General features: G+C 38.9%; 2 protein-coding genes across 2 annotated transcripts in view; both read left to right on the top strand.

Annotated features, from left to right (window-relative positions):
* Positions 1–466: 466 nt before the first annotated feature.
* On the top strand, positions 467–5262 carry vamp5 (vesicle-associated membrane protein 5). Its single transcript, XM_084947212.1, has 3 exons — positions 467–749; positions 3022–3165; positions 4468–5262. Exons 1-3 carry the CDS (start codon positions 741–743, stop codon positions 4627–4629), a joined length of 315 nt encoding a protein of 104 aa, XP_084803338.1. The 5' UTR covers positions 467–740; the 3' UTR covers positions 4630–5262.
* A 3366-nt stretch (positions 5263–8628) lies between these two features.
* The window catches only part of gcn1 (GCN1 activator of EIF2AK4), a 30589-nt gene continuing 25625 nt past the window's right edge, over positions 8629–13592 (top strand). The window contains exons 1-6 of the mRNA XM_084946190.1: positions 8629–8684; positions 9228–9330; positions 9421–9484; positions 9582–9713; positions 10117–10225; positions 12746–12844. Coding sequence (XP_084802316.1) covers positions 8667–8684; positions 9228–9330; positions 9421–9484; positions 9582–9713; positions 10117–10225; positions 12746–12844 — 525 coding nt within the window. The 5' untranslated portion in view covers positions 8629–8666. The remainder of the gene's footprint in view (positions 8685–9227; positions 9331–9420; positions 9485–9581; positions 9714–10116; positions 10226–12745; positions 12845–13592) is intronic.

Here is a 13592-nt window from a genome sequence, read left to right as displayed (position 1 = left end):
AAGCCCGAGCCGGACAGCGGTTCTTGCCTCTTACTATGAGGCAAGCAGCGCTAACCACTGTTTCACCACTAACAGTAAATCCCACGAGCTGCGTTGGGTGTGAATTGGTACAAATGCAGCACAGAAATGCCGAATATTCCCCAGATTTTACTGATACTTAAGCACGTAAAATTAATTTAATGCAGCTGTCATGGTTTGAATATAAATCGTTATTTGCAATGCATTCATAACTGTAGTAATATATGTATTTAAAACATTTATACGTATATAGATGAGTATAAAGGATATTAAGTGTAAAAATGAATAAAAAACAAAATAAGTAAAATCTCTTGTCTAAACTATAAACTACTTGTTGCATACTTTATACAGCTGCATAGACTGTGGTACAGCGCGGGGGAAATCCGGGAGTTTTTCACCACCGTTTTGCATTTGACGTTGTACGTAACATGATTTTTCAGAAACACGGGGTTTCCGGGAATGCCTCGAACGCCTCACAGCTAAAGCGCAAACAAGTTGTGAAGCCACAGGAGAGAGAAGTGAAAGTGAGTAAGGTGAGCTCGAGCGCAGAAAAGAGGATACGGATAAAAGAAAACAGAGAAATATCTCTCTGTCTTAATTTGTGACATTAGTCCGGATAGAGCAGCGGAGCCTGGGTGTTCCTCTTACTGCAAAGTCGAGTCGACTCTCCCCTTTTAAATGCGGACTCTGTGACAGTTTCGACGCAAACAGCACGAGACAACATGGACTCGGTAAGTGAATACCTGCCTCCTCTGAGCTAAAGGACATTTAAATGGCTTGCACAAAAAACACGAGATGAATGATAGATAAAGTTTGTTAGAGCTGCCGTTTTCTTTCTTTCTTTTGTATTTTCTTTACTTTTAGGAACGCCTAAAGCACGCTGTGACCATTTATAGTCTGTTATGGTACTAATGAACAGGCAGGTCAACCTTCAGTTCTCTTAGCTTAGCTTAGCTTTTTACAACCCAAACTAACGTACTCATCCAGAGACTCGGTACAGCGAGATAACATGACGTTAATTTATACATTAACAATGTGAAGGTGAAGAGAGGCTAACCCATTTTCAGTCAAGAGAGGCACCAGGTCATGTGTGAAATGAGATAGATGTAAACTAAATGAATGGAATGAATTTCATTTATTATATTTCTTCTCTTTTAATTTTTAAACCTGCTCATTTAACACATCCTGCTTTAAGAGTAAACATCTAAGATTCTAACAATTTATGGACCAGCAGAACACTTAAAACAGTGCCATGATACAACATACTGAGCATGTTATAACATGATGTGGCTTACTGGGATAATATCAGGTACCTGAATGCGGGCAGGCAGGAGGGAGGGAGTGAGGGAAGGAAGGAAGGAAGCAAGGAGGGGAACTGGAATGGGCAGCATTTCCTGTGTCAAGACACCGCCATCTGAATTTTAAACATACACCATTGTTCAGCTGCTATTTGCTATGCCCAGGATGAGATAAGCCCGGCATAAATCAGTTGTCACCATTGCTGGGTGAGATGCAAGTTTCTTAGCCAGGTCCAATGAAAAGCAGACCGCACTATGGGAGAGCTACGAAAGCCTTTAGAGAAACAGACAGCTGAGCGTGAAGTGAATCAAGGTGCTGAGGCGTATTTGTTTTGCTCTGTCTGTCAGTTTCCTGTTCCTGTCAGTATCTGAGATGTCGGTTTCCTCTCACACCCCAGAGGACGAAGGTGAAGGAGAGAGCTGTCAGGATACCAATGGCCCTTTGGTCAAACTATCCTTGAAAGTAAAGGATCATTTGACTTGACAAATATCCTTGAAAATCATCCCTCTTGTTGTTGTTCTGCTCATTTGTTGTCTAATAAACAGCTGGTACCAGTCTGAGTGGCAACACATTTTCTTTTTAATAGTTTTAACATGTCAGACTGTGTTCGCTTTACTGTGTAAGTTAGTTTGTTCTGTGAGTTGCTCCCAGAAATATATTTGTAGCTATACAGTTTAACAATTAACGTATCCCTGCTTAAGCACGCTTGAAAAGCAGGTGACGGGTGGAGAAGAATGCTGCTGTGTATATAAAACAAGATGCCAGTCTGACCTGTATCAGGCAGCCTAGATCTTGTTGGTGCTGGTTGCCATTTTTTTAATTTGGCAGCTTAATGTTTGATTCGATTTCTTTTCAAAAGTTGTTTGCAAAAAAACGACACCAATAAAAGTAATATAGTAATAGAATTAGAAGTAACTAAACATCCAGTGTTGCTACTTGTTCTGTTTAATAAAGCCTTTCCACAAAAGCCCACTGAAACGTCTCAGCTCCATTAAAGGAGACCTATTATTATTTTTCTTACTTTCTCTCATATATACAGTTACAATGGTAGAGGCTCTTAATTAACTTAAGCAGAGACATTATAAGATAAGTGACTTCTGCAACAGCAAGGTAGAAGTATAGTTTTAAACTCTTAAACTCTCGATCTAATTTATTTAACCTTAATTGAACCAGATTCTTGAGATTAAAATTGTGTATTGGTGGCAGACGAGGGGCTGCACAAAGACACAGGCTAAATTAGGATTATTTTTGACCATGAATGATATGAAGCTCTACTCTAATAGAGTCAAAGAATGAAAATATACCCTTGGTAATGGGCATAACAGGTCTCCTTAAATTTGATAGCACATATTTGAAAGTGACGCACAACAGGAACAAAAACTGGAGTCATCCAAATTAGAAATCCAATCTTGTGACTTTCTTCTTTTCTTTTTTTTTAAATTTGATCTTAGTTGTGACATAAGGATGTGCGCTGACCTGCATTTTTTGGCTACACAGATGACTTCCACAGTCACTGTGGGCATGCTCACTGAGATCCTCTGTTTATCCAAAAACACAAAGAGCATCACAGCTTGTGTGTCAACTGACATCTGTCATTATCTCACCATGAGAAAGTTTAAATAATGTGAGCACATAATTCCTGTGAGGGTCCTAGGAGGTTGGGTTGGTTTAGTTTTAATCAAACTGTGTGTTTTGATTGGACAGGAGAACGGGAAAAGCCGCCTGCAGAAGACCCAGAAGGAAGTGGAGGGGGTGAAAGTCATCATGCTGGAAAACATGAACAAAGCTGAAGAAAGATCTGGCAAACTCAATGAGCTTGAAGACAGGGCTGATCTGCTGCTGGAAGAGGTACACCGTCCAAGTGGAAAAGCATCATCTCTTAGCACAGCTCTATTTTGCCTACATGTTCCTTGTAAAAGTCTTTGGCTTTTATTTTGAAGGTGAATAACTGGGGCAAATGGCACACAGATCCCCTCTCCACAAGCACCTTTGGATTAATACTAAGACATGTCACATTGATGTCTATAAATATGCTTTAGGTGGAGCTGGAGAGGAAAGCAAATGTGCGATTTACATCCTGATTCTGTTTTATGGTGCTATATTTAGAAAGGTATTTCCTATTGTTTCTTAAGATGAATGAAGCAAGCTGGTTTCCCTGGGTATGAATATCCTTCCAGGGGTCAACAGCGAGGTTGCATCATTCCCACATTGCCCCATTGGCTGCGTTACATGACACTGGTGAGGAGCCAGAGGGAGAACTAAAAAAGCAGACAGGCAGATTGAAGTTCAAGAAGCACACTGAGCTACTTTTGAATATCGTAGACTGTGAAAAAACAAGGTTCAGTTCTTATGTGTTTCAAAGAAAATGCCTAAATCCTACAGCTGCACTCATACATTCTTACAGAGGATCTCACTGATACAAAAAAGGAACAGGCTTACCCCAGACAGAAGTAAGCAAGTTTGACAAAACTGGGATCAGCTAAATCAAAAACATTAAAACTCTTCAGTCCAGAGCTTTAATTTACACAGCTTTGCTCACTGACATTACTACCACCCTACTCAGCACCAGATCATTTGCATTGCACTCAGACCACAACACAGGAAAAAGAATCTGCCAAAAGGTGACACCTGGAGGCAACTTTAAATCGTGGGTTATAATATAGTTAATGTAATCTATCCAGTTCAAGAGAACTAATAGAATAAAAACACCCCGAAAAATCATTTATCCCACTTCATGTATGCCTGTCTGATGAAAAAATATGATCAAACTGAACCAGAAATATGTGGGCCCTAAAGAGAAAACAAGATGAAAGAAGCTAAAAAATCAAAAGCTGAGACATAAAGCAAATCTCTGTGGATTTAACATTAACAGGTTTGAATAAGAAAGCACTGATTGCTGCAGTTATATCGAAATCTCCATTTTGCTTGTACTTTCCTGTTTAATGAAAAACACGCTGACCTTCAGTCTGTGACTCGTTTGACCTAAAGATACGAGGACTTCCTCTGGATTTGTTTACATGATACGTTTACTTGGAAGTGGCATGAGCGTGTCAGTTCTGGGTTTTATCTTTGTGATCACAGCTATTAGACATTTAGAAATGTAATTATACAAGAACAAAATCTTTAACCTTTTAATTTTGTTTTCCGCAGAGTAAAAAGTTTGAAAAGACATCCACCCAGGTGAAGACACAGAAAAGATGGGAGAACAAGAAGATGAAAGTGGTGCTTATTGCAGTTGCGGTGGTAGCAGGACTCATCATTCTGAGTCTTATAATCGTTGCTATTGTTCAAAGCACCAAAGGAAGTGACTAAAGGTAAAGCACCTGGGAAGAGGAGAGGAACTGTAACTGTGGAACTCCAGCATCTTGTCTGAACTGTTCTCTATGACATATTTATGGAGGATAATTCCTGTTCTTCACTCTACTGCACGCCTTACGTTGATATGGTACCGTGGGTTGCTCAGCTGCTTTTTCTCTCTCCTTTTTAAAAGACTCCCTTCTTTAAAAGGTGATGTTTTCAAAACACTGAACAGCCCACACCAAGAGATTATAGGTGGATTTAAAGTCTTATAAGTTCACTTGATGAATATCAACAGAATGAAACTGGTCCACTGTCCTCCCAGTGAAATCTCACTTCCATGAATATTTATTCAAATGGTATCTACATACTAAGTAGATACCATTTGTGTTTTGTCCCCTTTCTTTTTTTAAGGAAAACTGCAAGTATTTTTAATCAAATATCACCAGGCTCCTGCTGCGGTGCCCATTCATCTCTCAGAGATGATCAAGAGATGAAAGAAAACAGAACAGATGCCAAACTTTATAAATATGTATCCCCCTCAGATAGCTCCACGTGGGAAAGGAGAAAATGTCTAAATGTGATAAGTTTAGGTGTAAAACTTGTAAAACTGTCCTCACAATCATTAAAATGTTTTTGTGTTTGTTATTTTTGAGTGGTTTATTTTAGTGTCAGGTTGCTCTTCTTTTCTTTGCTCAGATACAATCTCCAGATTTCTTCTTCATGTTGTACTTACAAACAGAATGTAAGGTCTCCACGTGCCATGTCAGTATGTCATGTGACCAGCACATGTGGATGGAGAACAGATTCACTCCTTGACCGTCTCATGTTTGGAGTCGTATTGTTAATAATTTGAAAGTCTGAGCTTGGAGCCCTCAATAACGGGAAAGACAGTTTCTGTTTATCTGTAGTCAGAACGAAGAGTATTAGAGAAAGCAGTGACCCCTGGTGACTGATGTTTTCATTTTAGAGAAACATGCTAGGTAGAGGCCAAAAACCTCTGTGGAACCATAATATTTATATGTGTGGAACTTTCCAAATAATCAGGTGACTTGGTTTGTTAACATAAGAACTATGTTCACTGTTATTACTAACTGTCAGTCTGTAACCAAATAATAGAAACCCCATGAAGATATTAACAGTAGCCTACAAACACACATATTGTAACTGGACATTTAATAAAAGAGTGGATTACTCTTACAGTTCACTGATGCGTAGGCATGTGTCACCTTCACTCTAGCAGGAAATTACAAAGACATGCTGTGCAGCGAGACCAGACAGTGATATTGCGAGGTGAAAGGTGATTGTTTTAGAGCTTTAATATGTTCACACGATTCACTGTGGCTGCACTACTGTGCTTGGAGTTTATGCTGTTAGAATCTGTGTTACCTGCGTTATTATGGTTAATGATTGTGTAACAGTCTGCATGTCAAAGTTACTAATTCTGTGTTCTTTTGTTAGCTCATTAGACCAAAATCATTTCTGGATAACTGTAGAGCTGACTGACAACAGTTTCCCTGAGAATAAAATATGTTATCAACACAATGTGCTTTATAGCAAACTGGGTCAGGAATCTCTGTATATTTGCCTCTGAACTCCTCCTACATGATAAGGAACTGAGCAACCAGAATTGGCACGTAGCTTCTTGCTCACCGGAAGATTCTAATCTATATCAGATATTATGATCTTGTAATGTTGCCTAGCAACCACTTACAACATCTGAAGCTTTTTCTTTTGTATCTGCAGCTCTTTATAAATGCATGTTCATGGCAACATCTAATTTATAACAATAATCTTATAATCCTACAGTGATAACATGATAACTGTCATTTTATTTATCAATGACGCTTAGCATGTTACCTAGCAACCACCTAACAACAGACTGAAACCACAGATCAAGCAATACTACAGCAGGGTCATTACTTGAGAGATAAATATAAGGGTCTGTTTTTAAGTTTGGATCATGAAAATAAATAAAAATATGGATTTTTGAATGAGCAGAATAGATTCACTTTTATTTATATATGAACAGTATTAATCTTTTAATTTTGCACACTTATTAACACAATATATGCGCATCCCTGATTCTCATTTTACTACACTTAAAAAAAAGAAAACACATTACAGTTTTCAATATCAGCATACCCACATTTACATATGGCAGTGAAATATGTGCCCATATACATCTTTCCTTACACTTTGTCTTCATAGCATAAGCCTTTATCTTTAGGCTTTCAGTAAGTGGACTTTAATTTTTCTTCAGTTTGAGACTCCATTGTGTAAAGAAATAATTAAATAAAAACAACAACAACAAAAAAAGAAATAATTAAATAACACTAAAATGACAAATGGTAAAAAAAAAAAAAAAAAAAAAAAAACATAAATAAATAAATTATACAAGTCAAACACCACAAGTTAGATACACACAACAGGAAGAATAGCAATAACGGCCTTGTATAAATTAATTAGAGGACACATAAAATCATGTGAGCAAATGTTAAAGCTAAAAAATGAACAGCTTTTATAATCTGACATAATCTTTGTGAAATTTACCAAATGCAAATGTTAAACAATTTTCTAATCCCCCCTGTCGCGGGATTTTGTAAATAAAGTGTGAAACACTGAAAAAGCTGTGTTCAAGCTATTTATTACTGCGCGCAGGAGAGCCAGCACACACATCAAACATTACAGTTCACAGTCATGCCAGCTTTGCCTACACACAACTCTTCTTCTCCCTCTGAGCAAAAGAGTTAGCAGATAACATAGCGAAACATCGTTAAGCAAAGCTAAGCAGTTTTCAAAAAGTCACGCTGACACATACACATACTTCATCTGAGCATACAAAGGTTTTACAAAATCATACAGTGAAGTTCTAACCGCCTAAATCTACATGTGAGGTTAAACTAGAATTTTTCCGCAACACTCCAAGACACAGGAGAGAACAAAACTGTGAGGGGACATGACGATGACAATGATTTGCAATGGATAAAGCTGCTGCAGCAACACACATCATTGTTATTGCTGCTCTTTCAAGACTTTGTTGCTGTTATTACTGCTCTTTCTTATGTTGGGAAAAAGATTTGAACCCAACACCATTTACTTACTCACACCACAGGTTAAAAAGAAAATAAATGTGGTTTACACACTGTTCAATCGCAGACACAAATTTCCTTCGCGATTGCGTCAGGAGAACTACGCCAAATCAGTCAAGCAGCTATCCGCTGTGGCGACAAGGGAACAGCTGAAAGTGGCATCTTTTTTTAAATTAATTAATTTATTTTAAAATACAGAGGGGTTTTATAGCTGCAAGAGTAATAACCTGAGCTCATGACGAGGGCAGGGCGTACAGAAGCTTATCTTACATGGAACTGTGTGTTTGATATTATAAAGAAAACAGGACTGAGTGCGGTTTAATCAGAATCAGAATCAGAATCAGAAAGGGTTTTACTGCCAAATGTTGAGCAGGTTTACAACATTAGGAAATTGCTGCGGTGCTTATTGCAAACATACTGTCATAAATAACGCTTAAATAGACATGAGAAAAAAAAATAAGAATAAGAATTAAAAGTGCTAAGTAGATAGATATATACATGAGTGCAGGTGGTGATCAGTGCCAAACATGGAATGATGCAGTGAACACAGCGTAGGGTCATGTGTTAGTGGTGGGAACAGTCATACGGTTATTGTTCATGTGTCCAACAGCAGAGGGGAAGAAACTGTTCTTATGGCGAGAGGTTCTGATGCGAATGGACCGGAGCCTCCTGCCTGAGGGGAGCAGGTCAAATAGACTGTGTCCAGGGTGAGAAGGGTCAGCTGAGGTGTGGTGTGGTGCGTGTGGGTTTATGGGGTTGCATTCATAGTACCGCGTGCATAAAAGTTTGTAATTACAAAATTAGGTGTTACAGATTAATATTGTGTTTTCTTTATGATTTTTCTTGTTACTAGATTGGAACATGAACTTTCCCAGTTCTCAAGAATGCAGCAGAAGCATACGTAGCCGCCGTGACCCGGAAGTGGCGCTAACAAGTCCTTCCTGCATCAAGACCGGCAAGATGGCGGCGGACACGCAGGTTTGTGTGGCAGGATTTTATTAACTACTTTTACGATAGCTTTCAGGTGAGGCAGAAACAAAAATGGTGGTGTCTTAGGGGTCCATTTATTTGAACATCTCGACGGGTTTCGGTGTTCGCCACGAGACGCGAGCGGCCCTCTACAGCAGCTAACTAGCAAGCCGTTAGCTTTGTGCTACGTCGCATCAAGTGTGACTGGATGAGGCTGAGCTGTTGCAGCTGACGAGAGCAGAGGAGCGAGGCGGTACTCAGCAGAGGACCGCCTCAAACTTTTGTTTTCATCGTCTCCGACCAAGTTCATAGCCCTCTGACATGAACGTTCAAGTATGAGGGACAAACATTTTAACAGAGCCGAGCTGACAATTAAGTTCAGCAGTCATTTAAGACACCATCCAATAAAAAACACACCCAAGTATTCTTATCAAGCCCATTCTCTGTGTTACTGAACCCTCCTCTGCCTCACATGACCACAAGCTGCACATTTTTAGCTCTTACACAAGACTGCTGTCATGTTTTCCTTTCTCATTGTGAATGTTGCTTCAGGTTTCAGACACGCTGAAGAAATTTGCTGTGAAAGTGAATACAGCCAGCGTGAAGGAGCGTAAGGAGATATTCGGAGACCTGAAACGGTGTATAAAGGGCAAAGGTGAGAGCTTATGTCTTTTTTTTTTTTTAAATCTCTCCACTGTTCGGTCTTCAGTAAACAATAACAAGCTGTGAAATGCTTTTGTTTTAGCGTTACCAGAGCCCGCCATTAAAGGACTATGCAAGCTCTTCTGCCTCACTCCACACAGATATCGGTGGGTTTCTGACATCATCTGTAACAGTGAAGGTGAATCTTTACACTCAGTTGTTGTCGGGGGTTTCAACCCTTTCTATCCTGTGTGCGCTCTTCAGGGATGCTGCATCACGCAGAGAGCTGCTCTCTATTATTGGCCAGCTGGCTGAAAGTCAGCCTGACATCCTGGTAACCAGCCTGCTCCACAGCCTGCTCAACAGTGGAGTCATCAGCAAAACTGGAGAGCCCAGGTAATGACCCAAACTTCAGGGTGCATCTAGTTGGCTTTAAACATTGCAGATATTCACTGGTAATAAATTCCTGCTTTTACAGACTTACAGAAGAGAAGAGTCATAAACATCTTTAATCTTTCTGTATTTGCCTGGCACAGTAAACACAATTTATATAACTTAGTGTAGTGGCTTTAATTAAAATAATGTGGGTGCATTGCTTTATGGCATAGTAAATAGTGTTTTAAAATTTACGGGGTGGAGTGCTGTTGGTTTTTTGGGGTTTTTTTTTTCCAAGGTTCTCACATTTCCATTCAAATTTGGAAAACTTGAAGTGTGCATCCATTTTTTTGGATGCACTGCGAAAAAATGACATTTTTCTGTTTACATATTGTTCTGTTTGATTCCTTTGTTGTATTTGCAGTAAAGCCACAGGCTCCGCCGCCTTCGTTGGCCTGTCTTGGACCTGCCTTTTAGTGTCCAGTGTGTTCTCTGCCCCAGAGAAAAGAGAAGGACCGACCTGGAAGAAAATGGTCAGTAAAAAGACTTTTTCTTTTTTTTTTCTTTTCTCTTTGTGACAAATAGCATTATTTAAACATTTTATCAACAGGATTTGCCCGCATGAGACCAGGGCCATATTCCAGGAAGCATGGTCAACAAACTGAGTTTAAAAATAAAGTCTGACATCAGCAGCTCTTAGTTTCTCTTTCTGAAACAGCTGATCAGAGCAAGTTCAATTTTAAGACCGTTCCCCTGAGTTAAGCGCATAATTATGTAAAGAAAGCCATCATCAATGGAGCGCCAATACCACAATTCACCATGGTAACGGATAAATATAAAAGTTGAGGGTAAAGAGCAGAGGAACACATCAGTGTGGACCGATATCTGTCTTCAAAAATTGGAGGAGGAAAAAAGTTTTAATCAGCTCGCACCATGATGGCCTCTGTCATCATCACAGACTGTATAAAAGTTTGATATAAAATTTATGTCTGTGGCCGTCATTTACCCAACTTGAACTTTTTATGAGGTCAAGATGGAGTCCTAGTTTGGCATTTAATATTTATATTCTAATTATTGTGCCCTTACCTGACAGGAGCAAATTTAGGTGACAGAATCTGTTTTATTAGTAAAAGCAAACGTTCTGATCCGGACTGAATCCATTTAGCATCCGTCCTGCACTCCAAGTGGACTCTGACATGGACACGGCTTGCTGATCTGTTACAGAGTCTTTTACCTGTCCTGGTTCTGGGTCGACTCACTGGGAGTGATTTTAGGTGCTCTTCACTTGAAAATATGTCAAAGTTGAGACTCTAAATTTCAGGCTCCTTGAAGTCATTTAATGGCTGAATCTCAATTTGTGAACAAATTTAAACTTTTTGAGATTTTTAAACCGCAGACTGTCTGCAGCTGCATTTAAAACGTCCATTTAAAATACATTTTGTTCAGTTTGTAGAGTTTTAAAATCATTTAATTTCAGCCTCATCTTCATTGAAATAATCACACGTCCGAGATCCACCTGTAACGGACATTTTTCCACCAGAGTGATGACAACACAACAAATGACTGTTTAAAGCTTCATATACAGAGATGTTTTATTTAAACTGTGAATGCTGCAAAAAGATACAATAATTGTTTGCAGTGCAGGGACACCTGACAGGAATAGCTGTGTTATTGTCCACAGAGTCAAACATGGAAACTGTCAATTTTATTCTGAGCTGATGATAAATCTGTGCTGCAGTCGCTGTCTCCATCCTTTTAGAAGGCACTCGTTTTAATACAAAAATCAAGCAAACTTACATCTACCTGGGACTTCAGTGTTTGTAAAAACATGAAGGTCTGCAGATGAATCCACTTCAATGTGCGCTTTTAAACTTTATGAATGAGGAAATGAATCTGAGTGTCAGTCAGCTGGTTCAGGTGCACCAGGAGGGGAGGAAGAAAACCTGAATGCGAGCTGGCTGAGTCCACAGAGTCCGTTAGCTCTCTTTCTAGAACAGAAAACCAAATCTCAAGGTTAACAAACTCAGAGTTGTTCACTAGAGCAGGGCAATGTGACCAAAAATATTTATCACGATATACATTTGAAAATTTGCGATAACGATATAACTGACGATATAATTGACACTAGACAAAATACTTTACAACTCCACAACTTTATTAGTGCAAAGAAATCCACCATCAATGTATTTTCACTTAAACAAGCAGCTTTTTTAAGTGCATTAAAGTTATATAAAAATTTAACAGTGCAAATGCAAATTCCTTGCTGTCAGTTTAATCAAAAGGCATTTCCAGTGGAAATTGGCCGACATATCCTCAGCATAACCATGTATAATATCCACAAAACTTAAAAAGAGGTTATACACACACAATACGGTAATATTATGTTGAAGCACAGTAGTATCAGTCCGTGAGGCTCCTGACTACGATAGCCGTAATGCTTCAACAATCCATCAAGCGGTGCGGCTTCATAGCTTAGCAAAGTCGTACTAAAACATTTGACAGATTTTCGAGTGCCGTGTACCACATAAAATCTTTTTGAGGTCAGTAAACACAACCAGAATTCATACATAAGGCACACGGGATTATAAGGGGCACTGTCGATTTTCAGAAAAATCAAAGGATTGATTTTAAGTGTGCTGTATTTTCCAAAAAACACGGTAATAACGACGGCCCGATAGCATGCTCTACCAAAAATAGTGCTTTGTTGTGTATCTGACGGACGAAAGCTAAACCAGTTCCACACCACTGAAGTTGCAGCATTTTTACAAACCAATTCTGATTCATCCGTTTCATTCAATGTTCCGCTTTCGCCCTTCTCATTCTCCGTTTTTCCGCCATGTGCGTATGAAAACAAAGGCACTGCGCATGTGCGTTTTACCCATATTCTATGGCGATATTTCATTTTCTTATCATTTCCCAACATTATACCGGTATTACCGTGAAAGGTATGATATGGCCCAGCCCTATTGTTCACTAAACCTGCTTCCTGTAATAGAGCACAGGTTTTACTTGGAGGTTGGTCTCACCCCTGGGTATTTTGGCTTCTCTTTCAGGTGGAGGTTCAGAGTCTTCTTGTGGCTGAGGTTGTGGGTGGAGCTAAGGCCACCGCTAAGAAGTCAAGCCTCAAGAATCTCAGTCACTTGTGGAAGGGAGTGAGTTAGAACACATTCTTGGATCTGACCTGCTTTTTTTCACATCTCACTTTCATTCACTTCATCTAAAGGTGCAGTATATTAAATTCACAAGCACCAGATCATGTCAGCTGTCACAGAGAGCACTTAATAAACAGTTTGTTATGGCTTTAATTATGCATGCAAAGCTGATTTCATTAGCTCAGCATACACAAACAGAAATTGTCCTTTGCTTACGTGGGTTCATTTCAACATAACTTAGCATGCGTGTGCACACACAGTGAGGCTACAGTGAAGGTAATAAATTGTAGTTAAAAACCCAGACTTTACAAACACATAAAAATGGCCAATTTGAATATCATATTCCAGATGATTGTGTACCGCTGAAGTGTTTTCATATGATGTAGCTGCACGTATTTAACACTGTTATAGAAAGCTGGTCATTTCTTACTCCATATTCAAAATGATATGTAAACTATCTCACTATTTGATTTAATGTCAAATTTCAAAAAAGTAACTGTAGTTCAATAATCGAGATGGACCAACTGTGAAATTCTGGGCTGATACAGATGTTTAAAACAACAGTTTTGCTAACAGTAAAGCTGATACTCAGTTTTCTTTTTTTTGTTATTTCCCAGTTTTTTCCACTGAAACAAAGACAGTGTGTTTATAAAAATAAGTCACTTTTTTTCTTTTAGGTTTTTTTTTTCCTCCATGTTTTAATATTTAGTTACCACTGAACATGACATTGATATAAATATGGTGTAGA

This window comes from Perissodus microlepis, chromosome 12, assembly GCF_051167445.1.
Source record: "Perissodus microlepis isolate ML-2025 ecotype Zambia chromosome 12, ASM5116744v1, whole genome shotgun sequence".
In the NCBI taxonomy this organism is placed as follows: Eukaryota; Metazoa; Chordata; class Actinopteri; order Cichliformes; family Cichlidae; genus Perissodus; species Perissodus microlepis.
The sequence above is the reverse complement of the archived record's forward strand: the minus strand, read 5'-3'. Positions and strand labels throughout refer to the sequence as shown.